This window comes from Sphaerodactylus townsendi, linkage group LG12 (assembly GCF_021028975.2).
Source record: "Sphaerodactylus townsendi isolate TG3544 linkage group LG12, MPM_Stown_v2.3, whole genome shotgun sequence".
Taxonomy (NCBI): Eukaryota; Metazoa; Chordata; class Lepidosauria; order Squamata; family Sphaerodactylidae; genus Sphaerodactylus; species Sphaerodactylus townsendi.
In genome coordinates, this window is record NC_059436.1 from 29123194 (window position 1) to 29151070 (window position 27877).

At 43.5% G+C, this 27877-nt stretch overlaps 1 protein-coding gene across 1 annotated transcript; it reads left to right on the top strand.

The window, feature by feature from the left end:
• The first annotated feature begins 1698 nt into the window (after positions 1–1698).
• Positions 1699–26789, top strand: ARHGAP25 (Rho GTPase activating protein 25). The gene is made up of 11 exons (XM_048512124.1): positions 1699–1759; positions 9889–10088; positions 14528–14615; positions 15160–15279; positions 18139–18346; positions 19095–19227; positions 19887–19960; positions 21862–21983; positions 24095–24294; positions 25031–25117; positions 26589–26789. Exons 1-11 carry the CDS (start codon positions 1699–1701, stop codon positions 26769–26771), a joined length of 1476 nt encoding a protein of 491 aa, XP_048368081.1. The 3' UTR covers positions 26772–26789.
• The last annotated feature ends 1088 nt before the right edge of the window (positions 26790–27877 follow it).

Sequence of the window (27877 nt, forward strand, 5' to 3'; positions counted from 1 at the left end):
ATATGGTTGGGAGACTGAATTTATGGGCTTATCTGACTGAGTGGTCTTTTAAGTGCTGTAAGACTTTTTGTTACATGGGTACAGCTATGCTGCAAGCCTGTGTTGATTTCCTATAAAATTGCACTATTAATCTATTAAGCATGCTAGCCATTTAAAAATTCTTCCTTTGAAACAGCAAAATTCAAACATATCAATATATAAATTAAACAACATTACAGGTATCTCTCTGACATGAGGGGGAATGCTGCTTCTAGGATGCCTACCACAAAATCGAAAGCTAGTTCCTTCAGAACTATTATTATTTTATTTGCAAAGAGGTTGATTAGAACAGGTATGCCAACTAAGGCTCCTTCCGCACATGCAGAATAATACACTTTCAAACTGCTTTCAGTGCTCTTTGAAGCTGTGCGGAATAGCAAAACCCACTTGCAAACAGTTGTGAAAGTGGTTTGAAAATGCATTATTTTGTGTGTGCGGAAGGGGCCTAAGACTCTTCAACCAGATGATGGCCTGTGATTTATACTGGTATAGCTGCCCAGAACAGTTCCTTGGGAAGGAGTAATTAACGTAATATAAATCTGCAGTGTAGAGATGCCTTATAAAAGCAGAAGTGAATAGTACTGAAAGGCTAAAGTGGAGAACAAGGATATTCAGAAAGATGTTAAAAACATAACTTAAATATTTTAGATAGCTATAGATGGATATGCATTAGTGGTACATGGTAAAACACTGAATATTTGTATATTTACTCAGAGCTTTTCACAAAGGACTTCCATGTAACATTTTTTTTCAAGGAAATATGTTTTTTCCCCCTTAAGAATTGTTTTGTTGCAGACAGGAGGTGCAAGATTGGAATAATAAGCATCATTGCACAGAAAGAGGGCATTGCCTATCAGGTTCGATGTTTAGGGGCTAAGAAGTCTTTGTACCTACCCCCAATACAAGGAAAGAAATTTTAAGCAATGCCTCTCAAGCATTCTGGTCCCAAGTACTACTGTTGCACTGAAACATAGAGCATTGGGCTACCCAGAGGATACCAATGGATCCTGTGGGTCTTTCTGGTTCTTTCCTTTATAGAATAGCATAGAATCAGGTCTGAGACCACATTATGAGCTCTGTGGCCTACCTCTGGGTAGCGGAGAGACCCTACAATTTGATTCCTTTGACTTAAAACTGAAGACATGGCCAGAATTTTGCCCGTGTTCTGTATCGGTTGTTTCCCCAAACTCTGGACTGAGCTATACCAACCACAGACAAAATAGTGGGTGTGTTTTTTTCTGAGTGCATCAGCAATGAAACCAAGAGGGCCACTTCCTCAAATGCATGAAGAGACAGCCGTACCCACGCAGCTCAGTGACTAAAGCCACAGGTCTGACAGTCTTTTTTTAATTGCATCCTGGATTTGAGTTCAATGCAGTGAGAAGAGTTCTTGGGAACTGGGAGGCTCTCCAAAGTTCTGGGGGGGCTGCAAACAGAGATACGAATTGTATTTAATAAATATAAAGCAGATTGGAGGGAAATGCTTCTGTGGGTTTTCTCACAGATCAGACTGAGAAGAAGAGGAGGAAGTTGTTGGCAAACCAACTTCAGTTGAGACTTTTTTTTCAAGCAAACCCAGGAAGATTTTTTTTAAAGCACAAGATTTGTAGAGACAAATAAGAGCAGCCGCTCAGCAACACAGACCTTCTTGCAGCCAGGATGTCACTCAGGCTGCCACGGAACTGGAATTTCAACCAGAAAAAGGATATGTCCAAAATAGGTACTGTTATTGTTTCCCTCATATTTTCCTTGACCTGTCCTGAAAAGTGAACCTGTCTCTTCTATCAAATTAGAATTGCTGATAGAAACTTTGCAAAGCCAGTTTAGGGCTAGTTTCAGATGAAGTGTATTTGTGTGGGAGGGACTTTATGCTCTTTTTCTTTCATAAAGACCCCTTAGTTTTTCCATGAAAGGTTTAAACGTTTAGGCTTTTTTTTAAAGCAAGCTGTGTTCAAGTGGTGTCATTTCTGTATCCTGAATGGCTGTTCTGCCAGTTGATGAACTTAATTTTGTCCAATGCCTCATAATCTCCTCTGGGTTTCTGTGGTGGGGAGGGAAATGTACACCCAATGGCCCTATGTCCGACTACGGGCCTTTCCCCACTTTGAATTTGCGGCGCAACACTCCCAGCACGAGCGATTTCCGGCGCGGGTCGTGTTCCCCACTGCCCCGCGCAGTCAGAAGATGCCGTTTCTTCCAGCGTCAGAAATGACGCATGCTGAGGGGACGTTGGAGTGCAGAGTCGGGGCGACTGCGGTGTCGCCGCCCGGACTCGTGGGGAGCACCGCTGGACCACGCGCTATTTGGGGGCAGTAGCGTGCAGCAAACGGTAAGTGGGGAAAGGGCCTACATTAATCTATTAACCAAGAGTACCTATATTTCTCGCCAACCCCGTCAGAAAATGTTCACATTCCATATTTTGACCAGAACATAGGAGCATGATGGGGTTAAGTCAAACGATTCCATCTATCACAAGCTCTTGTTATCATCTACCATTCAAATGAGCCATCGAGGGAGTTTGAGCCAGATAATTCTGCGAAGCTGACGTCATGAGGTCTTGTGGCTTCTGCCTGTAGGGGTTCATATTAGTCTCTATTGGTGGCTCTTTGGCCGGTTTAGTGTGCTTTCACGCATAGGACACAGCTAAGTTAAATGTTCTGAAAGGGCTCCATCAGCAGTTTTTTTACACGCATAAAGTGAAAACATTTCAACTTGTAGCACTGAATACTGTCATAGACTTGTTCTTTTTTGTAATTTACTGAGGTTGTAATGGTGGTCGTAAAACACATAGTAAGCTTTGGAGGTTAGACAGCTGAAGGCAATTAAGGACTGTTAACTATAAATTGAGAGGGAGGGAAATGCGAAGGACGGATGCTTGTGAGAGAGTGGAAGGCTTTGAGTCCTGATTCAGTGCCGTCTGTCGTGTTTGATTGAATACTCCCTTGGGTAAATATAGTATTGTTACTCTGTGTGCAATAAATGTATTGGAATCGTCACGTGTTAATCATAGGTATTTAAAAAACTTCATGCTGTATACTTTGTGTAAAAATCAGGGTTAAGAAGCTGAAAGACTCCTGTGGAAGCAGTTAAGGTTCTCCCGTGTGATTTAAAGTGATAGACTTCTGAGGAAGCAACTGAGAAATGAGGAAGAATCACGGCACCTGTCGAGTTGTTTTGCTTGGATATTTGAAAAGTTGTTTGCAAAGCAGCATTGCTTGGATAATTGTCTACAAAAAGACTTAAGACTCTACATGTTTATCCATGAAGTTAATGGTCAAGCACTTTTATTTATATATACAATAATTTAGTTTTTGTAACATGGTATCTTGCTTATTATTTTCAAAGTGGGTCTGAAGCAACAGGAAAATGTCAGGCTGTCCTCAATCTGAGACACGGTTTTTTCAGCCTTGGCACCAGCCTGGTGGAACTCAGTTGACCCAGGCTCTGCAGGACTTAACTCAGATCCACAGGGCTGGAAGACAGAGGTGTTTCCATCAGGCCTGTAGGTGGGAACAGTGATGGTTTACGACATCTGGCCTGCCTGCTGGGCCCCTCCAGGAACTGTTCTCCCCTGTTGTTTGGTTTCTGTGCTGTGCCTTGTTGAGTTACTGAAACCGATTATTACTGCTGCTTGTTCACCGTTGTTGAGGAATTTTGAAGATGTCATCTTTTAAACTTTTTAACTTAAATTTATTACTAGGTTTGGGGTTTTTTAATTTTACATTGGTTTGATGTTTTTGTTATAAATGATATAGAATGTTGTTGCCATTCTGAGCCTGACCTGTTGGGAAAACAGGATGAAAGTTAGATAGATAGATAGATAGATAGATAGATAGATAGATAGATAGATAGATAGATAGATAGATAGATAGATAGATAGATAGATAGATAGATAGATAGATAGATAGATAGATAGATAGATAGATAGATAGATAATATTTGCTTGTGTGTGTACGCATGCATGCATGCATGCACACACACACACACACACACACAACACACACACATACAAAACCCAACTGGTTTTCCTGTAGATGCCATATGCACTGCTAATACCCCTCTTGGCCCATCCTAATTGACTGAGGTTCCTTTATCCAGGTCAATTGGACTTGCATTGTGCAATTTCTTAACAAAAGCTCACAGGATTGTAATGGTACCACCTGTTGCTATAGATTTTGCAAGTCAGCCTTTGAAAGCAAAATGGGAAACGTGGTGCTAAAGCAGAATCACATGAAAGATGATGTTATGCATATCATGTCATATTGTAAGACAGACTGTTTTCACACTTTCTGGTAGAATCTAAAGGTGGCTATGTCAGGATATCTTAATCCAAACAATAACCTGGTAAGAGGGAGACCCAAACAAAACCACTTAAATAACCTTGGGCTGTGAATCCACAAACCCCCATCCGGCAGTACTGCCACCAGCCTTTTTGTCTGTGCCAACAACTAGAAGTCAAAAGGCAAACTTCCAGCTTCTTCGGAGTATAAACAAGAAAACCAGCCCTGTGAGGCAGACCATTTACACAGTAAGTTTGCACAGTTAACTTGGTAGTACGTCGCCAAAGGGGTCAGGACTAGATTTAGATTGAACCCACCTGAAGACAGAAAATACTTTCAAATATGATTAAAGGAACTTTATTGAAATTGAGCATGAATACAAATAAAAGAACATTAGAAGTGGGGAATACAATAATAAAACCTGTATCAAAGAGGACTAACAAAACAGTAAAATGTAAATTTCTTCAAAGACAAAAGTCAAAACAAGATGTTACCCAAATACCAGCTGTATTCTTCAGCTGCACAGAGACCACGCTATCCAGAACAAAATTCCAAGGTGTCAAAACAATAATCATTTCAGGCATGTAAAGCACACTTGTCAAGATTCAGAATGGTGAACTTAGGAACCTGTTGTCGGATTCCAATGAAGCATAAATTTGCATGTTTGGGTTGTCACCTTTATGGCAAAAGACTTAAGGTGATCAGGGGCACATTGGCCAATCAAATTGTTGCCTGATGATCTAAGACTGTTACTACCCAGGTGCTGACCAGGTGATCTTAAGGGCCAGAAAAAGATAACATAGCAGGATTAACTCTTCAAAGAAGAAACAAGGTTAGGAACCAAGAAGAAAATAAAACAAATTATATACACAACATTTACTGCACAGTGCACTCAATCTTTAAGTTAAAAACACTTATACCCATTAAAAACTGAATGAAAAACAATCAGATTGATCACATAAATGGTTACACATAGTACATAAAATAAGGACTAATTTAACCAGAATGGGTCTTCCTAAGTGGTCAAACTGTTACACACACATACAATCCTAACAAGTTACGGTAAGTTAAAATCAAAATAACATGGATTTAAATAAGTGACTCTTAACATTAAATCCAATCCTGCTTGACAAGATTGTCTTAGTATTAAAATTCCAAGTAGAAGCACAGCATATGCTGTCAAGTCAACACTGACTTATGGCAACCTCTCCCATGGGATGTTCCAAGCAAGAGAACAGCAGAGATGGTTCCTCATTGCTGCCTTCTTCATAGCAACTCCATACTTCCTTCTTGGTCTCCCATCTAAGTGCTAGCTGTGGTTAAGCTAGGCTATTAAAAAGTCCAAACCACAAGTAAAAACCAGCCAGTATGTTTATAATATATGCATCTACCTTGTAGATCTCAGGGCTATGTTCAGTGAAGATCTAGTTCAGCTCCTTATTGGTATGTTTAATCCCACTTTGTTGTGTCCTTGTTTTTTAAGGGTTTGAGGGGAAATCTGGGGTTTTATTCTCAAGGCAGGGTGAACAACATAAAACAACTATTTTCCGCTAGCTGTCTGAATCAATTGCAAGTATGGAGAAGAGGTTTCCAAAACTCTTGAATGCCCCCTCCATTGTTGCACCAAAATAGAATGTTGTGGGTTTTCCAGATTGTATGGCGGTGTTCCAGTAGTATTTTCTCCTGACGTTTTGCCTGAAACTGTGGCTGGCATCTTCAGAGGATCTGGCCGCAGTAAAGCAAGTGGAGTATATGTACCCGTGAAATGCCCATGGCAAGAGAAAGCCACAAAGCCTGAAACCTGAAGCAGGTAATAATGGATAGCTTGCTTTAAGGCAATGTATTAAAGGTTCCCAAATTTCTATGTACGATTCCCAACTTTATGCTCTTTTTCTTTCATAAAGACCCCTGATAGTTGATCTGTTTCTGCAAAATCAATTAATTTAAATATCCAATCTTCTGGGGAAGGTATTCTCCAATCTTTCCACCTTTGAGCATATAACAACCTGGTGGCTGTATAATAACAGTTTATGAAGATTCTGCTTTTCTGTTTTCACCATACTTAACAAAAATATGTCTGAGGTAAAATTTATCTCTATCTTAGTTATTGCTTTTATCAACCCATATATCTTCATCCAAAACTTTTTTGCTTGGTTACAAGAATTGCTAAATTTTAGTTCAGTAACACCTAAGCCACAAACAATATTTTCAGGGTTTTCGAGAGACGAAGCTCCTTTTGTCAGATACCAAAGGAAGGAGACTCTCTTTCCTTTCTCCTTCTGCATAATACATGATGGAGCTCTGGATAGCAGATGGGACAGGCACCTGAGGTCTTTGGGTTTTCTTCCTCCCCCGGGGTAGAGCTTGCAGAAGGACTGGCTGGCTGTGATAGACTCTGAGGGTGAAAGGGTCAAGAGACACTTCTGCCAGACGGTGCTTGGCATAGACTTCCATTTTTCCCTTGCCACAGCGCTGAACTTGAGAAGTCAACAATGTGTGTGAGACCCACTTCTAAGTCAGCACTTAGAGGGCCTAGTTGCATACCCAGATGTAAACATTAATAATGACATGTACGTATGAAACTGCTTTATATTGAGTAATTGGACCACTTTGCTATGTGTTGCCTATGTGGACCAGCCTGAAAGCCTCATACCAAGACCTTTCCAAGGCTGGAGACCGTGTTAACTGGAGATGCTAGGGCTTGAATTTGGGGTCTGTGTGAAGTGTGTGTGCTCTGCTGCTGAACTCAAATTTTCTTGTTATGCAACATTTTTTTCTCACATTTGAAAATGGTCAAATATTCCCAGTTTCAGCACATTGTGTCAAAGCTGTTGAGAGCCATTATCTGCAACACTGAGCCTACTTGGGGCAGCAGAGCTAATAACATTTCTCGGTGCCGAACACTCTGTGTTATGGGAAGACTTTCTGCTGGATTTGATGTGAGTCAACCTGCTGCCTTGGCTGGAACCAATCCCCACGGTCCTCTGGCGGCAGCTGCTTTGGCATGGAGGTCTTCCCAGTGATAAATAATAATAAATGTTTGCATTGGCTTTATTTGACTGAGCTGGCGTTGAGGAGTCTGTCCCTCGCTCTTCATCTCCAAACTTGCAGCTGGCTCCTGGTGGGAGGAGAAGCGTGTTTGTGGTTTATGCGGATTGACTGTGTTTACAGCCACACACTCCGGTTTCTGTTCTGAACAACTTTTCTGTTCCAACGGGCCTAATGAGCAAGTACAGAGTGGAATATATGATGTATTCCCTCCAGCCTTCTCTGCCTGCCTCCAGGGCAATCCTTGGACATGTTACTTGCCAGGGTCAAATGTACATGAGTGTGACTCGTCGGGCACACTATTTGCTCTAGTGAGTTAGTGGCAGAAGATGCAAGCAGGGACTTCCTGAATGGTAGTTCAGTCTCTCAAATCAGTTTCATTTCCACTTTAACATCCTGTTTCGTCACTGTGGTGTCCGTTTCATACCTCCCTAAAAAAGGCCCTATAAAGCAAAGAGCAGAACAGCATGAATTAGCAGTAGAAAATGTAGAGGTGGAGTTTGAGCCTTGCTTTGGATCCCAGCACTTTGTGTTAAAAGTTTTGGGGGAGGTACAATCTGGGGAAGATCTTGAATGTTTTGCAGGGGAATTAAATGGTTTTCTTCGCCGAACAGTCAGTGAGGGGGAGTGCTTAGCGTTTTAGTTTATGACTTGGAAGAATAGGGTTCAACACCCCACTCAGTGGTGGAACAGGCAAGCATCTACATCAAAATGCAGATTGCAGGCTTATATTGTCTCACTTTGCCTCTACACCATGGAGGGAAAGGAAGAAGGGGTTTAATCCCTCAGCTTCCACTTAGGCCATTTCTGCACAGCACAATTATGCCAGGTTACAATTGGTATTTTACAATCTGGGTCTATTTTGATAGTTTCCTCCTCTCTGCATGACTGCCCAAGTCAGTGAAGGAATTCAAGTGCAAGACTGGGAGGAAATAATTCCAGTTTGTTTCAAGCACGAGTCTGGGTCTTTTAGCCATTACATCGCAAGTGTATCCATAATGCAAGAACATCCCCGGTGTCACACATTCTGATTGGCTGTTGTTTTGGGACGGCAGCTTGAATGAACATCTCCTTTTGAACTGCTGGCACGAGGGGAGGAAATGAAGCCCCCCATTTTTTCCAGTTCTGGATAGGGCCTGGCACAGGCCTCAACACAGCAGGTGGCAGTAAAAAACAACAGGGCACAGCATTACATCATATTCCCACTCACCTTCTCATCTTTTTGTGAAAAACGAGAGACACCCACCCCCCCGGTGAGACGCTAACATTCAGCCCAAATTGCACATCTCCCTAGCTCAGTGGTGGCGAACCTTTGGCACTCCAGATGTTATGGACTACAATTGGCCATGATGGCAGGGGCTGATGGGAATTGTAGTCTATAACATCTGGAGTGCCAAAGGTTCGCCACCACAGCCCTAGCTGTGTGCTCCAAGCAACCAGTACATGTACAGAAAAGAAAATGGGGACATTTGGGGTCTCTACTCCTGATTAACCCAAGAGAAATGGCACCTGGTCAATACTATGAGCAGAAAATGTGCTTTGGGAAGGGCGGGTTGCAATGGTCGGTGGCTCAGCAACTGAGATGACATCAGGTGGGAAGATCAGGGAGTGGGGCGGGGAGATCAGGCAGCTGGGCAGGAAAAATAAACCGGTTCTGCTCCTGTGGAGTTTGCATGATAGCAGGTTCAATACAGGATTTTGAAAATCCCGGCATGAGGGAAATATCGTGAGACAAACCTGCTTTAGGACCGGGAACCATGCAAACTTCATGGCCAAACCGACAATGTTGAACCCTCAACCAGTGAATTTTGGCAGGTCAATGACTCATTTGGCAGGTCAATGACTTACTGTGCAAAGTTGAGAAAGTGCAGAATAAATACATAGCAGATATTCTTCTTAGAACCACATGAAATGCCAATGGTAAAGCTTCTTGCTCAACTTCCATTCTTTTCAGAGCTCTAGCCCGTGGATTGATTTTGCTAATGTTCATAACTGGAAATCAGCCCCTCACCCTAAAAGACACAGACCTTGCAAAGGAGTTTTGAAACAGTTTAAGTACTTTCAATGGGTTGCACTAATCAGTCCTTCCTATTTTCTACAGCAGCTATTTGCAAGGCAAGGACAGTCTACATACACACCCCATGTTCCTGCACACACAATAGCACAGTGCCCTTTGGGAGCTATTTTTGTTTCTTTACTCGTTTTGCAAAGAACAATATTGCCTGCACAGGAAAAAGGAAGTTCACTGACAAATAGCTGTGGTAGCTCCCTTGTTATAAACTGCTCTCCGCAAGACATGCCCCACAAGACACAGGACATCGGCCCAGCAGGAGACATATCTTTAGCTGTCAACTTATTTGCTTGGTTTAGGTTAGGAGTATGGGAAGATTATGGTGGATTTTCCTCTTCTAAAAGCCAGATGCAGCTTCTGATCAGAGACTGCCTTGGATTTTCAGCTTCTTTGTTCCAGGACTTTCACCTTCTGCATTTGCCCCACATTCTGTTTCCCTCCTCTCCTCAGTTCGCTCCCAAAGCATGATGGCTGTTGACCCAGCGGGTTCCTGCAACTGGTCCTATTCTCTCCAGCCTCCAGAGCGGCCTCTGAAAACAGGCTGGTTGAAGAAACAGCGCTCCATCGTCAAGAACTGGCAGCAGAGATACTTCGTGTTAAAAGGGCAACACCTGTCTTATTACAAAGATGAAGATGACAGCAAACTCCAGGTACCTGCAGGGGGTGGGGCTTGGATAACTTGTAGACACTAAGAGCTGAGCATCATCCTTAACTGGTTTTGGTTGCTTCCCCCTCCTCCACATGAAGCTTGCCAAGTGACCTTGGGCCAGTCACAGTTCTTCAGAATTCTCTCAGCCCCAGTTACCTCACAAGGTGTCGGTAGTAGGGAGAGGAAATGAAGGAGTTTGTAAGACACTCACTGTGAGACTCCTTACAGCTGAGAAAAATGGAGTATAAATCCAAACTCCTCTTCTTTTGCTCATGACTGGCTGCTCATGACTGGCTGGTTTATGAGCATTAAATAAATAAATGGAAAAGGTTAGTTTCAAACAAGGATGTGGGAAATTCAGGTTAGAATCCTCATTTTCCCATGGAAGCTCATTGGGTAACACTAGGCCAGTCACATATTCCCAGTCTAACTTACCTCACAGGGGGACTGTGAAGATAAAATGGAGGGGAGGATGTTAGCTATTCCAGGGTGCTATTGAGGCAGAATTTAAATTTAAATTGAGTAAATAAGTATCCAACAAGTCTCCACATCCTGTTCAAGATGCTGCACTTTGCTAGTAACTGATGTAGTGCAAAATGGCTGAATCTATACAATATGGGGGGCGGGGAGCAGGGAAAGCAGCTGACCTCTATGCACATATTTATCTCCTTGAGACGTTAAGATTTTTGCCATGATATTTCCTGTGGCAGAAACTGTTTCTCCACCACCGCCCTCCTAACGCACAGTTCCTCCCTCCAGTTCTGCCATGCATATATTATTATGCTCGCAATTGGTGAGCCTTTGGAAAGTGCAATGTCCCCAAACAGCCATCAAAAACTTGCAGCTGTCCTATCATTACCTCTGTGGGTGAAGTCATATGAGCTTTCCTCGTGACTCCCCTGAGTCAGGGCATCATGCTGGCTTCTCTGTGGGCATAAGAAGAGGCTGCATCTGCTTTGGTCACAAGCACCTCTTTTGACCAGGCAGCATCTGTACAGTGATCTGACTCCACTACAAACGGACAGCTTTAATCCAGTTGTTTAAAATGGTTGTGGCTTCCTTCCAAGAAAGCTTAGGAGTTGTTTAAGAAGTCTCTGGAGATCCATAGCTCTCCTTTCCCAAAATGCAGCATTTGGGCTGACTGTTTAAACCAGTTCAAGATTGCAGTACAGACCCACTATTTAACTGAGCGAAGTATGTTTTATGATTACAGATCCAGTCTAGAATTGTTTGCATGCCATCTAGGGTTGCCAGCTCCAAGTGGGAGATTTGAGGGATAGAGTCTGAGGAGGGAGGGGTTTAGAGAGGGGAGGGACTTCAATGGGGTATAATGACATAGAGTCCAACTTTCAAAGTACCCATTTTCTCCATGTGAATTAATCTCTGTCTCCTGGAGACAGAGGTGTACTGGGAGAAAATGGCGCCTGGCGCAACATCTCCTCAAGCGTCCTTTGTGCCCCCCATGCCCCACTTATGGGAGCCAGCTGGAGGAGGAGGGTGGTGGTGGTCCCAGGCAGCCTGGTGGGGGTGCTCCTTCAGCCAGCGGAGGGCTGCAGCGGCCCTGGCCAGTGGAGGGGCGAGGGTGCCTCTCTGCAGGAGGGACATGGGGGTGATTTTGTGCCCCCTATGTGATCTAATGGGTGGCGCCCAGGTCAATTGACCCCCTCCCCCATGTCCCTCTGGCAGATATGCTTGTGCCTGGAGATCAGTTCTAATAGCAATAGATCTCCAGCCACTACCTGGAGGTTGGCAACCCTAATGCCATTAGAGCCTTTGGCCATCCTTTAAAGTGATGGGAATTCACAGCTCCTTTCCCCCCTTCAGTGCCTTTTTTTGTTTAGAATATTTAGAATAGAGACCCTGAGTCTCTCCTTAGGAGCATCTCAGGAGAAGTGAGGTTCAAACTACTGACTCTGCTCAGACATCGTGTGGAACTATGGTTTACTTAAACCAGGGGTAGGGAACCTGCGGCTCTCCAGATGTTCAGGAACTACAATTCCCATCAGCCTCTGTCAGCATGGCCAATTGGCCATGCTGGTAGGGGCTGATGGGAATTGTAGTTCCTGAACATCTGGAGAGCCGCAGGTTCCCTACCCCTGACTTAAACCAACTATGGTTAGTGTCATTAGTCCACTTCACTAAGGTTCATTCCGCACATGCAGAATAATGCACTTTCAAACTGCTTTCAGTGCTCTTCGAAGCTGTGCGGAATAGCAAAATCCACTTGCAAACAGTTGTGAAAGTGGTTTGAAAACGCATTATTTTGCATGTGCGGAAGGGGTGGATAGTTGGATTCCTTCAAAATCATGGATCTGAAACCAGTTGCTCAAGCAATGGCTTTTGTGACATTCCAATGTGAACACCCTGGCTTGTTCCTTGGGGCCATCTTCACCACGATGCAAGCTTGGGGAAAAGTTGGGTCCCTGCCGGCAGAGGGGCAGGACAAAGAGCAACCAGCATGTTCTGAAACAAGCCAGAATTTGAATGATAACCAACAAGCCAAATCCTGGTTTCACAAACTAGTTTAAAATAAATAATGGCTTTGCATTATATCCGAACTTGAACCACTTTGTGGATGGTATCAAAGACGGGACAGGTGAGGAAACTTGCGAAAGGAGATCCCTGCCCCATAGCTGTTAAAATATTTCTAATTGTGTCACTATATAGACAGAAAAAAAGGTATAACTGCTTTTATTCTGTTGCTAGTAAGCAGAACATTTTCTAGTAGCCCGATAAATTAAACAGCTTATAGTCTATGTGCTTATATTAAGTTTTAGACCATTTATTTCTTTAGATATGTATACCCCACTCTTCTGCCTGCTGGGGATCCAAAGTGGGTGATAACATCATTCTCAACTTTTCCATTTCATCCTTGGAACAACTGTGAGGTGGTTTAGTATCAAGCTCCATCAGCACTGGGGTGTAATCCCCTCCACTGTTTGCTTTTTACGGGTCTCAGGTTCTCAGTCTCAGAAGAGCCTCAGAATAGAATGAAGAGGGCAGGTTTGCCTTCATCCTTATATCAGCCCCCCACACCACTTTCATGGATGGGTCTGGCCCTTCCTCCCTGGGCTGGCCTAATAAATAATTTTTGGGGGGTAGGCTAGTCTGATTGCAGCACAGACCCACTATTTAACTGAGCAAGGTATGTTTTATGATTACAGATCCAGTCTCAGCATTGCTTGCATCATGCCTTCTAGGGTTGCCAGCTTCAGGTGGAAGATTTGAGGGATAGAGTCTGAGGAGAGCGGGGCTTAGAGAGGGGAGGGACTTCAATGGGTACAATGACATAGAGTGCCAGTGCCATCTCTTCATGGGCCAGTTCCTGAGAGTGAATGGAATCTGGGCCAATGGCCTCCCTGTCTGGGTCTTCCCTGTTCTTGTCCTGCTGACTCTTCCGTGGCAGATTTAAATCTGGAGTAGTTCTACCATTGGTCTGTCAAGATCTATGTGATCCACTCTGACTGGCAGTAACTTGCCAGGATCTCAGGTTAAAGGTCTTTCACACCACTTGCTACCTGCTTCTCTTAATTGGCAGTATCAGGGATTGAACCAGGGACCTCCTGCATACAACAGAAGCCATTTATGCATGCACTACTTCACGGTTGTTTATTTCACAGTGCGGTTTTCCCACTTTTTTTGGTTTGCACAGGGATTCTCCTACAAAGTGTCCCTAGCCAGCATTTTGTCTGTTAGCTGTTGCCTCATTGTTTCCATGCAAACTCCATTTGGTTGCCTGCTGCCTTTCCCCGCTGCCATTTTGGGTCTAGAATTAATTTATTAAACCATGTCAAACTGTTGTCAATTTCATTGGGTCTATCACTCCTGCGGTAGACATTCAACATGATTTTTAAAAACCCTTCTGGTCCTTCAAAGAGTGGGAGGAACTGCTGTGGTGTGGGCAGAGGAAGGCAGGGAGGAGCAAGAAAACCCGACGAAAGCTAAGCACATGCTGATCGCCCGTGCTTCCCCTGGGAAAGGAGAGGGAAAGTTGCTCTTTCAGGGCTTTTGGAAACCATGGGGATTCTCAGAACAGACTGCTGGGCAGACTGCTGAAGAGGGAGAAACATTTGCATAACCAAGAACCCAAAGGGAATGTATGCTCAATGCAAAGGAGTCTACAAGTGCCTAGATGGCCAGGTGCTCTACCACTCAGTGGTGTCTCTGTTTCAAAACAAGTGGTTGTTTTGTTTGCTGGTGCAACTGGGGCATCCCTGAAGCAGATCCATTTCAGTTTGTGCTGCTTCCAACACTTTTTGCCTCTGGTGATGTGGCTATTTCTCTGTTCTCACTGAAACTTAAATCAGGGCGGCCAAGCTGACTCTAAGGCCTGATTGGGAGGCAATTGTCCCTTTCCAAAAGGAACATTTAGCATTTCCAGTAGTAAATGGACTTGTGTTGCAGTGGCTATTTCAAGACAGTTATTCTCTTTGATTGTAGGGTGTGATCCGTCTCTCTGGCAGTACAATCAAGGAGGTTGCTGGCACCTCTGATGAGGGAGGGCGGTTTATCTTTGAGGTAATTCCAGGTGAGCATCTGTTAATTAATTATTGATTGCACTTGATTGGCTGTGCTCCAGAATTGTGCTAGTGCATGTTTATAGAAAAAACATCAATCTTGCTTTTTCTAAATCTGTTCTATCATAATCCTGTGATTATTATCTAGATACCTGTTTGGTTCATAATTAAACATGAGATATTTGACAGAAATGCAAATCAACCAGCCAGCATGGGCATATGAGTCACATCTGATACCAGAAAATAGGAATGCCAGTCTGAACTCGAGATCGAATTCAGGTCTTGAGCACAGCTTTGACCGCAGTACTGCAGCTTACCACTCTGTGCCACAGGGCTCCTTCTGAAAGTTTGTTGCTTACTGTTAAACACAAAGTCGGCTCTACATAAATGTTCAGTGGAAATGACCTGGGTTTGGCATTGCTACACACTGCTGTGATTTGCTACAAATAGAGAGGATTCAGAGAAAATATGTCACTCAATAGAAAAATCAACACATAACACTTTTCCCCTCTCCCTGTGAGTAATTTCACTTTTATTGTTATTATTTTCCTGCAGGGATCTCTAGAGACCAGAATCGAACAGGGCAGGACTCTTATTTGCTGATGGCCAATTCCCAATCAGAAATGGAAGACTGGGTGAAATTGCTTCGAAGAGTGGCAGGGTCCCCACTGGGAGGTAAAGAGTGGCAACACGTTGAGATGGGAAGAAGGGAACTATAACTGGGTCTGTGCTTGTTTGTGAGGGCTATGCTGGATAATGACTCTTCTGGTTTCTGGCACTGAAACTAGGGAGGGCTGGAGTGCAATTTGAAGCAATCAGTGGCTACTAGCCACAGTGAGTAAATGGCATCTTCTTAATCAGAGACCGCAAATTTCTGATTATTAGTGATAGGAGTCAACATCAAGAGAAGGCTTTGGCCACTGAGCCCATCATACAGGATGACTGGTTGGCATCTGTGTGAAACAGGATGCAGCAGGACTCAATGGACCACTGGTCTGATCCAGGAGAGCTCTTCTGATGTTCTTAAGCCCTCCAAAAGCAGACAGAATCATAGAGTTGTAAGAGCCCACAAGGGTCCATGGTTTCTACCCTGTGAACTCAACTCCAGCTCCTCATAAAAATTGACCCTGAGGTTTATAAAGGAGGAGCCATGGGCTCTCTATTACTGGATCTGTGAAGGGGTAGAGCCTGTTGCTGGTATCTGGTGGGAAGAAGCAACCAAAATACATTCAAAGGAGTGGCTGGAGATGTGGTCCTGAGGAGCTGAGGCTTGGTAGGAGCTGGACAGATAGCCCCCATGATGTTGGATTCAGGTACCCTGCTGCCAGTGTGGTGTAGTGGTTAAGAGCAGGTGGATTCTGATCTGGAGAACCGGGGTTGATTCCCCACTCCTCCACCTGAGTGGCAGAGGCTTATCTGGTGAACCAGATGTGTTTCTGCACTCCTACATTCCCGCTGGGTGACCTTGGGCTAGTCACAGTTCTTCAGAACTCTCTCAGCCCCATCTACCTCACAAGGGGCCTTTCCCCACTTACTGTTTGCGGCGCGCTACCCACAGCGCGAGTCATTTCTGGCGCGGGGTCGTGTTCCCCACTGCCCCGCGCTCTGCGCGGGGTCATGAAAGGTGCCATTTTATCAGCGCCAGAAATGACTTGCACTGAGGAGGCGGGAGAGCGGCAGAGTCGGGGCGGCTGCGTTGTCGCCGCCCGGACTCGTGGGGAGCGCCGCTGGACCCCGCGCTATTTGGGCAGAGTAGCGCGCAGCAAACAGTAAGTGGGGAAAGGGCCAAGGTGTCTGTTGCAGGGAGAGGAAGGGAAAGGAGCTTGTAAGCCACCTTGAGTCTCCTTACAAGAGAGAAAGGTGGGATATATATCCAAACTCTTCTTCTTCTGCCTGGTCTGTTCCTACCTTGTCACTTTTTGTGTATGCTATTTGTATACCTTTCTAACACATTGTATACCTTTCTAACACATTGACTTCAGAGCAGTGTATAAATCAAAAGTCAAGATTTACAGTAGGAGAACATGGTCTTGGCAACAAAGGGGCCATCTTAGTGGTTAATACAAGAGGGCTTTGATATGGTGATGCACATGGTTACCGCAGGCAGATGGCTGTGCATGTAGCCTTGGACCACATTATGAAGAATCCATTCAGTGAGGATCTTCCAGCTACCCACTCAACAAATTGGCAGGCTTCATCCTACTGGCTTTAAATTAAGCAGAGAGTCATGATGGGCACTGCTGTGTTCTTCTACAGAGGCTCTGGGCTTGTGCTTTCTGCAGCTGTGTGAGATAGGCTAAAATAGCCCTTTTTCTAAAACTGCAATTATTTTCATGGCAGAAGTTGGGGTGTGATCCCCGGCTGAGCCACATTGGTCTGTGGAAATATTTTGAAAAATGATGACTTTCCCTGTCATTTGATGGGCGCCAAGAGACAGGCAGACTTGACATGAAGAGGGAAGCTTTTTTCCCCCTCTCTGATCAACTTTCGTAGTATTAAAAGAAGTTATATACTGAAACCATCGGGAAAAAAATAATCTGTTTACTATATACAATGACAGGTTTATGATGATTCCTTGGAAGCCAAAGAGCTCTTTGTAAATGCATTGGAAATCCCTCCCCCCCCCCCGCCACCACTACCACAGAAAAACAAAAAAACTCTTAACAGACCTCTGAATGGCAGGCACTGACTGGCCCCTCCAGGGTTCCAGAAAAGAAGGGAGCACAAATATTATGCTGGTTTGGAAAGAAAAGAGACATCAAGATTTTCCCCGGGATCTGGAGACGCTGCTAAAAAAATCACTGCAGGACCATCAAGGATCCTTTCTCAGTGTTTCTGGAGCTGGTTAGAATGAGGATTTTCTCTGCTGTCATCTCACTGACTGAGCATTAGATGAAGGGCTGGGTGCTAAATGCCTGTTGTCCAGCTCCGGAGATGCTCTTTTGCTGGGAGGCCAGGAAAAAGGAGCCTACTTTCCAAAGGAAAGGTACTGTCATTAAATATTGCAAATTATAGGCACAGCATAAGTTGCTCAACGTGAGTTTCATTTACTCTGATGTGTGTGTAACTGTGTAACTATTCCTCCTAGGTGCAGTCATAACATGTGGCACTGCTGTCCATGGACAAACAATGCAAACAAATGCTTCAGAAGCTCTTGTACCAAGATGCAGTACTGTACTTGCCAAGCAATGAGACTCATTTTAAAGTCTTTTTCTTGAAAGCAGCGGCGTAGATTTTAACCTAGTGGCCAAGAAATCGGTTTGGGAAGTCTCAGTCAATTCATCTGCAACATAGGGACAGTAATACTAATCCACCTTTCAGGGTGGTTGTAAGTACTCCCAGGAATGTGTGCAAAACACTTTGAATACTCACAAGTCTTGTATATTGGTGAAGTATTTTATTACTAGAATTAGTCTTTGTTTACCAATAGAATGTAAGTTTATAGGATGGTTCTGGATTCTAACCTTCTTGGGGCACTCTGAGAAACCCCTTTCCTTTCCTTCCCTTTATCGTGTTTCTTCTTTTCTCCCACAGTGGTTTTTGGGCAACAGCTGGTGGAGACCATGGTGTATGAACAGAGGTTTGGGCAGCATCAGGTTCCCATTCTGGTTGAGAAATGTGCAGAGTTCATAAGGAAGCACGGTCTCAATGAAGAGGGCATCTTCCGACTTCCTGGCCAAGACAACCTAGTGAAACAGCTGAGGGATGCCTTTGACGCTGGAGAGAGGCCGTCGTTTGACCGGTAAGGATTGTATGTATTCTCAAGTGTGCCTGAGGCTACAGGTTCTGGTAGCCATTATATTGGGACAGAGGAATTATGGGGTTAGCTTGCTATGTGGCTTCTCCTTTGGGGAGATATTTGGTGAAATCCTTTAGCTTGTGTATCAGGGGAAACATGAACGTTAATAGTCTTTTGTTTTAAGATACTGCATAATTAAATGACTTTGCCATTAAGCTGGAGGAGCAGCTGAAGCCAGGAAGACTAAACAGGCACTTAGACCTAACCTTGACATAACCCACCCCACCAATGGAATACCATCCCCAGACAGAATAGTGAGGCTGCAACATAATTTTCATCTGAGTGCCCCATTTTTCAAAGCTTTAAAAGACTGAATGAGGTCTGCTGTTTTGATCTGATTTCTATGTATGATCATTTTTATTTTGCTGCTTCTGGGGCTTCTGTTTTACTTCATTTCTTTTTAGATCTATTTTGTATAAACCTGTCCACTGTTTTACAGACTTTAGTGAAAGAGCTTCCTATACATTTTTAAACAAATAAAGATTATGTGGCTTGGCTGTTTCAAAAGTGGTTAGAACAACCCATTGTGGATAACCCTTTATGACCTATCGATTCTCTAAATTTAATCCAAAACAGAATCCACAATTGTCTGGATTGTACTTGTCACCATTCTCCATCTATAAACTGTTCAAGGGAAAATGGTTCTTCTTCGTGGTACCATTTTGACCCCTAACTCATTCTTATCTGACAGAGAAACAGATGTACACACAGTGGCGTCCTTGTTTAAGCTCTACCTAAGGGAACTTCCTGAGCCAGTCATACCATGGACCCAGTATGAGGACTTCCTCTTATGTGGCCAGCTTTTAGCTGCTGATGAGACAAAGGTACTAAATAATATACCTCCAATCCTAGCAGGAAAACTGTATGCAGGGTGGTGGTGGTGTCAGAAATTGTTTTATATTCTTACAGCATTTATAAACTTTCCAGTTTCTCTCTCTCAATCTGTCACACAAGCACGCATGTGCGCGCACACACATACATCCTTTGGACCCAAGGCAGCTAACAGCAATAAAACCAATATATCATAAAACATTTTTAAACACATATGAAAAGTCAGCAATAAAAAAGCAAATCACCTCTGGATTACGTAGACTCTAACAGATTATTGTTGGAAATCATAGCAGTGCATAGCGGACTATGTGCCTGACCCCATAGGCACGGCCAAATTCCACTTGTGACCTGCTAGTTTCTGCTTTTCCGGTGCTTGACGTTGCAATGACCCAAAGCCTGCCCAGGCCCCTTGGAAAGCTTTGGAGGGGGGTGGCTTCCTTGGGAATGGACTTGAGCTAGGTCTGACAGCTTTAGTGGGAAGACATCACTACACCTTGCTGTGCTCTTTCAACCCTTCCACAACTTTTGGTTTCCTCTGTTGTTTCTTCAATGGACAATTGATAAAAACCGCAGCAGCAGCCACAGTGCTGGTGTTTTATGCTATCTGCAAATGCTTCTGTCCTTTGAAAAAATCACTTTTGTATTCTTCCAGGGGCATCAGCAGCTAATGAAGCAGTTGTCTCTCTTACCCCAAGACAATTACAAGCTTCTCAGTTACATTTGCCGGTAGGTTCTCTGCTTTTTAAAAATTATTTTGTAATTCAGTATTTTAATCTGGAGAAAGTGGAAATGGCTACATACAAAGGCTCTTCTGGGCAGAGAATCAGTTTTACATCACCAAGATAGCATAAGTACCAGCTGCAATTCTTGGTTCCAACACTTGGGTTCTGCAGTCTAGTAGTAGAATCCCTAATCTTCCCTCTGTACTAGTTATTCAAATCAGCTATAAGCAGAAAGAGTTGATAAAGCAGGCTTCCAGATTTCTTCAGGACTTCCAATGGTCTGGGCAGGCGTACATCAAAGGCTACCAATCACATTTGCTAGGAACCAGCAGTCTGAAGAGGCAGAGATGACACCCTAGCGTGCCAGTAAGAGGAAAGAGCCTATCTCTTTCTTCCTTCCCCTTCTGTTACAGGTTGTGCTTCTCTAAGAACTGATGAAGCTTAAGCCTAATCACAGCCTCTGACTCTGGAGCCCTTCCTCTGCTGAGTGGCTGCTGGTTGCAGAAGAGATGGCAGCAGGTCACACATGCAGCTGCACAACCTGCTTGGGGTGCCAGGCCTGATTTATTGAGCACCAGCAATGCCTTTTTTCCCCTCTGTTGATATATCATCTCTTGGGTCAAATGGGTTTAAAGATGAGGACTTCTCAGCTGCTTCTGAGAGCCCCTTTGCAAGTAATTGCATGGCACATCGTAAGGAATGGAAGAAACAAATCTGTCTTTTCTTCTGTGCATGCAACTTCTGTAAGTGTAGTTAGAGAGAAAGAGAAGGTGGACTTCAGATACAGAGAATGAAATGGGCTCTACTCCTTGGCATCTGGAGTGGATGAAAGATGAAAACTTCTGCATGCCTTGGAGGATATATCTGCACCCTTGATAACGGCACAAGATAGGAAACTTGCTCATTTATCATGTTTGAAAACTGAATTTTTACTTTGTATCTTTGTATCTGCAATGTTGATAAATTTATACTAGAATGATTTGTACTTAAGTAGATATGGTTTATATATTTATAATTTAAAGCTAAGAGGAAGTCCAAACTCTTTTTTCTCCTCCGTTTTCTTTTACTTTCACTCTCCTTTATTGACCTTTTCTTTTCTCTTTCACTTACCTTCCGATCTTCTCTCCTAGTTCACACTCTTTCTCTCCTCCTCCCTACTACTCTCATATGCTCAATTTCTTTCTTATAGTCATGTATTTACGAAAATTTTCTTATGTCTCATAAACCTGATGGGTCAGTTACTTTCTACACGAACGATGATATTATATTTTTGTTGAAACGCTCTTAATATGTTTGAATAGCTTTTGGGATTGTAAAACATTAGCAATCTTTTCTGTAAGAGACATAGGGAGACAATTGTAAATCTTATTTTTATTGTATACATCTGTTTCTAATCTTTAATTAAAAAAAAAAAGAATTTTTAAAAAGCACTGCCCCACCAACGTGCAAATCCACTGCATTAATGATCAGTGGGCTCCTGCAAACTTGGGTGGAGGTCCAGTTTGAATGATTAATGCATCTGTTGGCATGGATGTATGCATGCCAGACCCTTATTTAGTGGTTAAAATATTGGACTAGGATCTAGGAGACCCAGAGTTGAACTCCCATTCTACCATAGGGCTTGGACCAGTCACTCGCCGAGCCTAGTCTACCTCACAGGGTTGTTGTGAGCATAAAGTGAAAGAGAGGAGAAGATCACAATCCAATTTGGGTCCCCACTGGGAAGAAATGAACAACACAAACAAATACAGGACCTCCAATATGTAGGGGGTAGGTCAGAATTGTTCTGCCAAGCTCCCCTTCCCCAGATTCAAATTAAATGTCTGCACAGCGCTAGAGCAGAAAGTTTGAACATGGCTTCCATTCATCCCTTTCTTGTTTTGTTTTGCCATTGGGCTCCGACAGATTCCTGTATGAAATCCAGCAGAACGCAAGTAGCAACAAGATGAGTGTGGAGAATCTGGCAACAGTGTTTGGTGTGAACCTCATCAGACCAAAAGTGGAGGATCCAGCAACTATTATGAGAGGTGCAGTGGGGGGCTGCTGTTTAAACTGTTTGCGTTATGCCATTTTTATTTAAACAGGTGCTCCGTTTGTTCTAAAAGGCACATTCCATTTGCAAAGTTACCCTATCACAGCCAAACCTGTTATACTGTTATACTGTTATGCTGATACAAAGAGCCCTAGAAAATTACAAATATGTGTATTATAAATAACTTGATATTATTCCAAGGCTCATAAACCCTGGATGACAAAGGAGGTTCAGCGACTTTTGCATGACAGGAATATTGCTTTCAGATCTGGTGATGAGGCAAAATATAGTGCGGCGAGAGCATTCGACAAGCCAAGATGAGTTATAAGAGAAAAATTGAGGATTATTTTAATAATAACAACATGAGGCAGGTGTGGCAGGGGATTCAACAAATTACCAATCATAAACCAACCAATGACATTTCTGTAGATGGGGATTCTTCTCTGGCAGAGGAGCTAAATCACTTTTTTGCCCGCTTTGAAACAGGTCTATCAGAAGGAGATGACACACAGCCACTAGGTGATTGCAGCTCACACCTCACTGTGGAGGAACATGAGGTGAGGCAAGTTTTGAGGGCTGTGAATCCAAGGAAGGCTGCTGGACCGGATGGTATTCCCGGTCGTGTTTTAAAGGAATGCGCTAACCAACTGGCTGGTGTTTTTACTGGGATCTTTAATCGATCTTTATCCCAGTCCACCATCCCATCTTGTTTGAAAGCTTCCACCATTGTTCCACTACCAAAGAGATTTCCTGCTGACAATCTTCAGAATTATAGACCAGTGGCACTCACCCCCATCATCATGAAGTGTTTTGAAAAACTGGTCCATAGGCATATTAGTTCTTGCCTTCCAGATACATTTGATAAACATCAGTTCGCATATCGGACTAATAGATCTACGGAGGACGCCATTGCCATTAGCCTCCACACTGCTTTGACGCATCTGGAAAATCAGGGGAATTATGTGCGAATGCTCTTTGCGGACTTTAGTTCCGCATTTAATACAATCTCGCCACAAAGACTGGTGACGAAACTTGTGGATCTTGGACTCTCACATTCAATCTGTTTGTGGATTAGGGACTTCTTGTCTGGACGTTCCCAGAGGGTTAGACTGGGAAATCGGGTTTCCTCAGTTCTTACTCTAAATATGGGAACGCCACAGGGCTGTGTGTTGAGTCCTTTACTGTTCACCCTTTATACATATGACTGTACTCCTGTCTATCATAGTAACACCATTATCAAATTTGCTGATGACACAACGGTGGTGGGGCTCATCTCTGGAGGGGATGAGTCTGCCTATCGGAATGAAGTGGACCGACTGCTCTCATGGTGCAGGGAAAATAACCTGGTTCTTAACACTAACAAGACAAAGGAGCTCATCGTGGACTATAGAAGGAATAGCTCAGAAATTCAGCCCTTGACTATAAATGGAGATCAAGTGGAGCGGGTGGCTAGTTTTAAATTTCTGGGCGTTATGATTAAAGAGGACTTGACCTGGGGCGTACAGACTGCCGCGGTGGTTAAGAAAACCCAGCAAAGACTGTACTTTCTGAGACTTTTAAGGAAGCAACAACTAGATGGAAAACTTCTGGTGTCCTTTTACCGCTGTGCTATAGAGAGTGTCCTAACCTACTGCATCTGTGTGTGGTTCTCCAGTTGCACAGTGGCGAATAGGAAGGCGCTCCAAAGGGTGATCACTACTGCACAAAGGATTATCGGCTGCCCTCTTCCCTCCTTGGAAGAAATCTATAATTCCCGAAGCCTAAATAAAGCCCAAAATATTCTGAGGGACCCGTCTCATCCAGCACACTCTCTTTTTAAACTGTTACCATCTGGCAGACGATACAGGGCCCTCAGAACTAGGACAAAGAGGCTTAGAGACAGCTTCTACTCTAGAGCTGTGGCTATGCTAAACTCCGCTGCTTCATATTGATGTATTTGGGGCTGTGTAGGGATGGGTGGAGGAAGGGGAAAGTGAGGATGATGTATGAGTCTGAAATTGTGTGCATCGAGGAATGCTGCTGTAAATTTCGTTGTGCGTACACAATGACAATAAAAATGCTTATGCTTATGCTTACGTTTTTATTGCTCTCCCTCTTTCACTGAAGGAACTCACCATATCCAGAAAGTGATGACTGTGATGATCAGTGACCACATAACACTATTTCCTGTGTCTAAAGATGTGGTTCCTTCTCTACCCCTCCAGAAGAATGATTCCAAGAAGGCCTCAGTGCCTCGCAGTTCAGTAGGCTGGGGTGCTGTAGAAAGGCCTCTATCATCCAGAGGGAATAGAACCCAGTGGCAAACAGTGAGTGGATTACCATTAACTCTGTAATTTCTCCTGTTGATAGTTTTGATTACACATCAAGATAGGCGGTGTATTATTATCTCCTAAAATCCAAATCCAACAAGTCCAAATTTGACCATTTGGTGGTAAATTGAAGCCTCCATCCATGCGCTAATATGTATTTTATGAACCCAACAAACACCCCTATTTAGTATTTGTGTTAATTTGTTTTGCTCTTGCTTTTCAGCAGGATGATCTAAATGATTCCAGCTGTGAATTAAACTGCAATTCAGGAATCCATCAGAAAGAAGGTTATGAGGAACTACGGCCCAAAGACCTTCTTGAAATAATGCATGTGCCAGTCCAGGAAAAGAACTCAGACCCTTTAGAAGCCGAGGAAATATTTGTTACATGTTCCTTCCATCAGAGGGGAGCAAAGTGAACTTTTCGAAGTAGTGACTTTTGGTAAGCCTTCTTCAGTGGTCCAGTCCAATCCTGTTTCTTCAGTAGGAACTCACAAAAGGACCTTGTCAGAGAAGTGTTTCTAAGCTGCTCACTCTTCATAGTTCTTGAACTCTGACAGCTTCTCTGGATTCCCCTGGAGGCGACTGGAAAGCAGACTCCGCGAGAACTCTTTGGCTGTATCTGCTGATACTTCACAGAAGGATCTGGTGACTGATCCTGGGCAAAATGGGGACGCATTTCAAAACCCAGTGCTGAAGAAGATGAGAACTCCTCCTGAGGAGGACCTTGAAAGTTCCTGAGGAAAGATGATTTATGGGAAGAACTGAAACGGGAGATAGAGATACGAGAAAAAAAAGGTTACGAGGAACGAATTAACGAGGTAATGAAAACACCTCCACTGATCTTATTCCTTTCTGTAGTTATTGCCAACTCTGTTCAATCCTTGCGTGTGCAAAATAATCCAGATTCTGATGGCAGCAATGTAAAGTGTACAGGAGTGGAAGCCATGATATTAATAGGAATAATAGAGATATAAGCACTGCTCCGTGAATGCTTCGACAAGGACTGACAAGGATTCTGTTGCCTCATCTCTTCTAAAAGGATGGCCTTTTTGCACGTGAGCCTGCCTGCATGCTTGGATCATCTGAGGCCTTCTTCCATGTGCTACTCCCATCCAAAACTGGGCAGGGGGGCACCAGGAATGGGGCTTTTTCATTGGTGCCCTGGTTCTGGAATTCCCTGCTCAGGGAGAGGTCCATCTGGCCCACCTTGTCCTCTGCTGTTCATCTTTCTCAGATGGCTAGTTTTTTTCCCTCTTGGTTTTCTGTTTTTAATTGTTTTATGATTTATGCTTAGAAATATATTTACATGTAATTAATTTTAATCTTGACAATCTTGGATGTCTTGTGGAGGCAAAAGGGTGGGATCGAAGACTTTTTTTTAAAAAAAATTCCTTCCTCTATGAGGACAAGCTTAACAGCAAAGCTTATGTCTTACATGCAGAAGGCCCATGTTCAGTCCCTACTATCTCTAGCTAAATAGGACTGCATGTGATGAAATAGGTTCAGGTTTACAAAAGTGCCTCCCACAATAAATTAATCAGTGTTTAAGAGGCCCCAATTCTCCTTGTTTGTTAGGGCTAAGAGAAAGATCTTGAAGAACCACTACCTGTTTAAGTAATGGCAATTGACCAAATATCTGATTCAGTATAACACAATTGCTTATGTTCAAATTTCTGCCCCTTTAAATATGGAAGGGAGATAGTGTGAAGTATCCAGAGGTTGCACCATATACCAAGAGGTCTTGCCAGTGGGGCTTAGATAGGAGATTTTCCTGGAGAATTGTGCCCATGGCTCCCCACTAAGTTGTTCTTAATGGTGTCCAAAATTTTCAATTTGCTGTGACTATTTGCCTCATGGTAGATTCACCTCTTAAGGAGTTGCATGGCTTAATGGTTAAGTGCTTGCCCTGCCAATCACACGGTCAGGAGTTCAAGCCCCCTGGGGGTCAGATATCCTGGCAGCTGGCTCATGGTCAACTCAGCCATCCATCCATTTCTTGGTCGGTAAATGAGTACCTAGCTCATAGCTAGGGGTAAAGAATAGCCAGGGAAAGCAATGGTAAACTACCCCACAAAAACAGCTTGCCTATAAAATCACTGCTTGCAGTTGTACCCCAGAGTCGAACACGACTGAAGGGAAAACTTTACCTTTAGATCCACCTCTGATAGCAGAACTTTTAACAAGGTTGAGAGGAGAAAGTGTTAAACCTTTCTCTTCCATTCACTGACATTGGTGCACTCCTTGAAGACCTCTGCTCATCTCTCACCCTGTTTCTCTTCCAGCCTCGAGAAGGAAAACTATGAGGTCTGGGCCAAAGTGGTAAGGCTAAACGAAGAGATTGAGAAAGAAAAGAACAAATCTGCAGATCTGGAACGTAAGCTTCAGGATATCGAGTGTTCTCGAGATGATACTGAGAACAAGAACAAACTTCTAGAGCAGGAAATCCTGGACTCCATGAAATCCATGAAATAGCACGGAACCAAAAGTGAAAACAGTATCTCTTTGTGCATAAAAACATGTGCCCTGGGCAGAAGGAGGATTTGTTGGCAAGTACAGGTGCACAGTAGCTTCGAAGAGATGGCTTATGGCTAGGTCTTATGAAAGGCCTGGAGGATATTGAGAAGTATTTTTGTGACCAGAACCCAAGATCTTAGAGATCTGTGGGCTCAACAAAAAGCACTTTGCAATTGCCCATCCACATGGCAATTTCCTTCCTGCCTGGCCCTTGTTAATTAAAAATAGGATTGTGCCCAGAAGTACAAGAATCTGGATCAAGCATTCTTCTTCTTTTTTCTATATTTATTTTGCCTGCACACTGTTCAATCTTCCTTTAAAACTCACTTGAATCTTTGAACATTTCTTGTGATTACAGAGACCAGTTAGTCACGTAGGGAAGGGTGTAATGCAAGACAGAGGTCTGGTCCAGATGGTCTGCAGTTTCCAAGAGGAAAGTAGAGGCCGAACAGCTAAGGCTCGAGTTAAGCTCCCTAGTTGGACATCTACTTCAGTGACTAAACTATGTGTACATATTTGGGGTGGGAGTGGTTGAAATCTGTGATCTAGAAACCTTCTTCCATCCTACCAAATGGATAATCTTGGCAAGTAGGGCAATACATACTGTTCTTTATTTTTTTTGTCCAGGCCCATTCATCATATCTTTTACAGGAAATTAGAAGAGGGACATGATTGGTGTTTAAATGTAGTTAAGTCTAGGGGAGATGGCTAGGGAGGGCACTCTTTCTTTGGAGGAAATTGCAACTGAAGTGGTTGACAGTGCAATCCTAAGCAGACTAGCACCTTTCTGAGTCAATGAGCTGAGAAGGGTATAATTCTGTGAGTCTACCATTTTGGATTCCTTGCTATGGCTACATTTTGGTCTACTCATCTGACGTATACAGTGTGGAAAAGTTGTGTGTCCTCCTAAAATCAGAGCAGTGTCACCCAGAAAAAGAATTCATGCAGAGACATCTTATCCTCAAGTGGGTAGGGGAGCAACCTTGGAACATTACTTGGAAAGGCTTGTTTAGTTGATGGGGGCTTTTTAATGAGGTCCTAGAGGCACTCAGCAAAAGACTTTT

Excerpts from the sequence above, each read along its gene's own strand:
- ARHGAP25 (XM_048512124.1), top strand. The coding sequence starts at position 1,699 with ATGTCACTCAGGCTGCCACGGAACTGGAATTTCAACCAGAAAAAGGAT. Across the intron at positions 14,616-15,159 it reads TATCTTTGAGGTAATTCCAG|GGATCTCTAGAGACCAGAAT; the intron begins GTGAGCATCTGT and ends ATTTTCCTGCAG. Across the intron at positions 18,347-19,094 it reads GAGAGGCCGTCGTTTGACCG|AGAAACAGATGTACACACAG; the intron begins GTAAGGATTGTA and ends CTTATCTGACAG.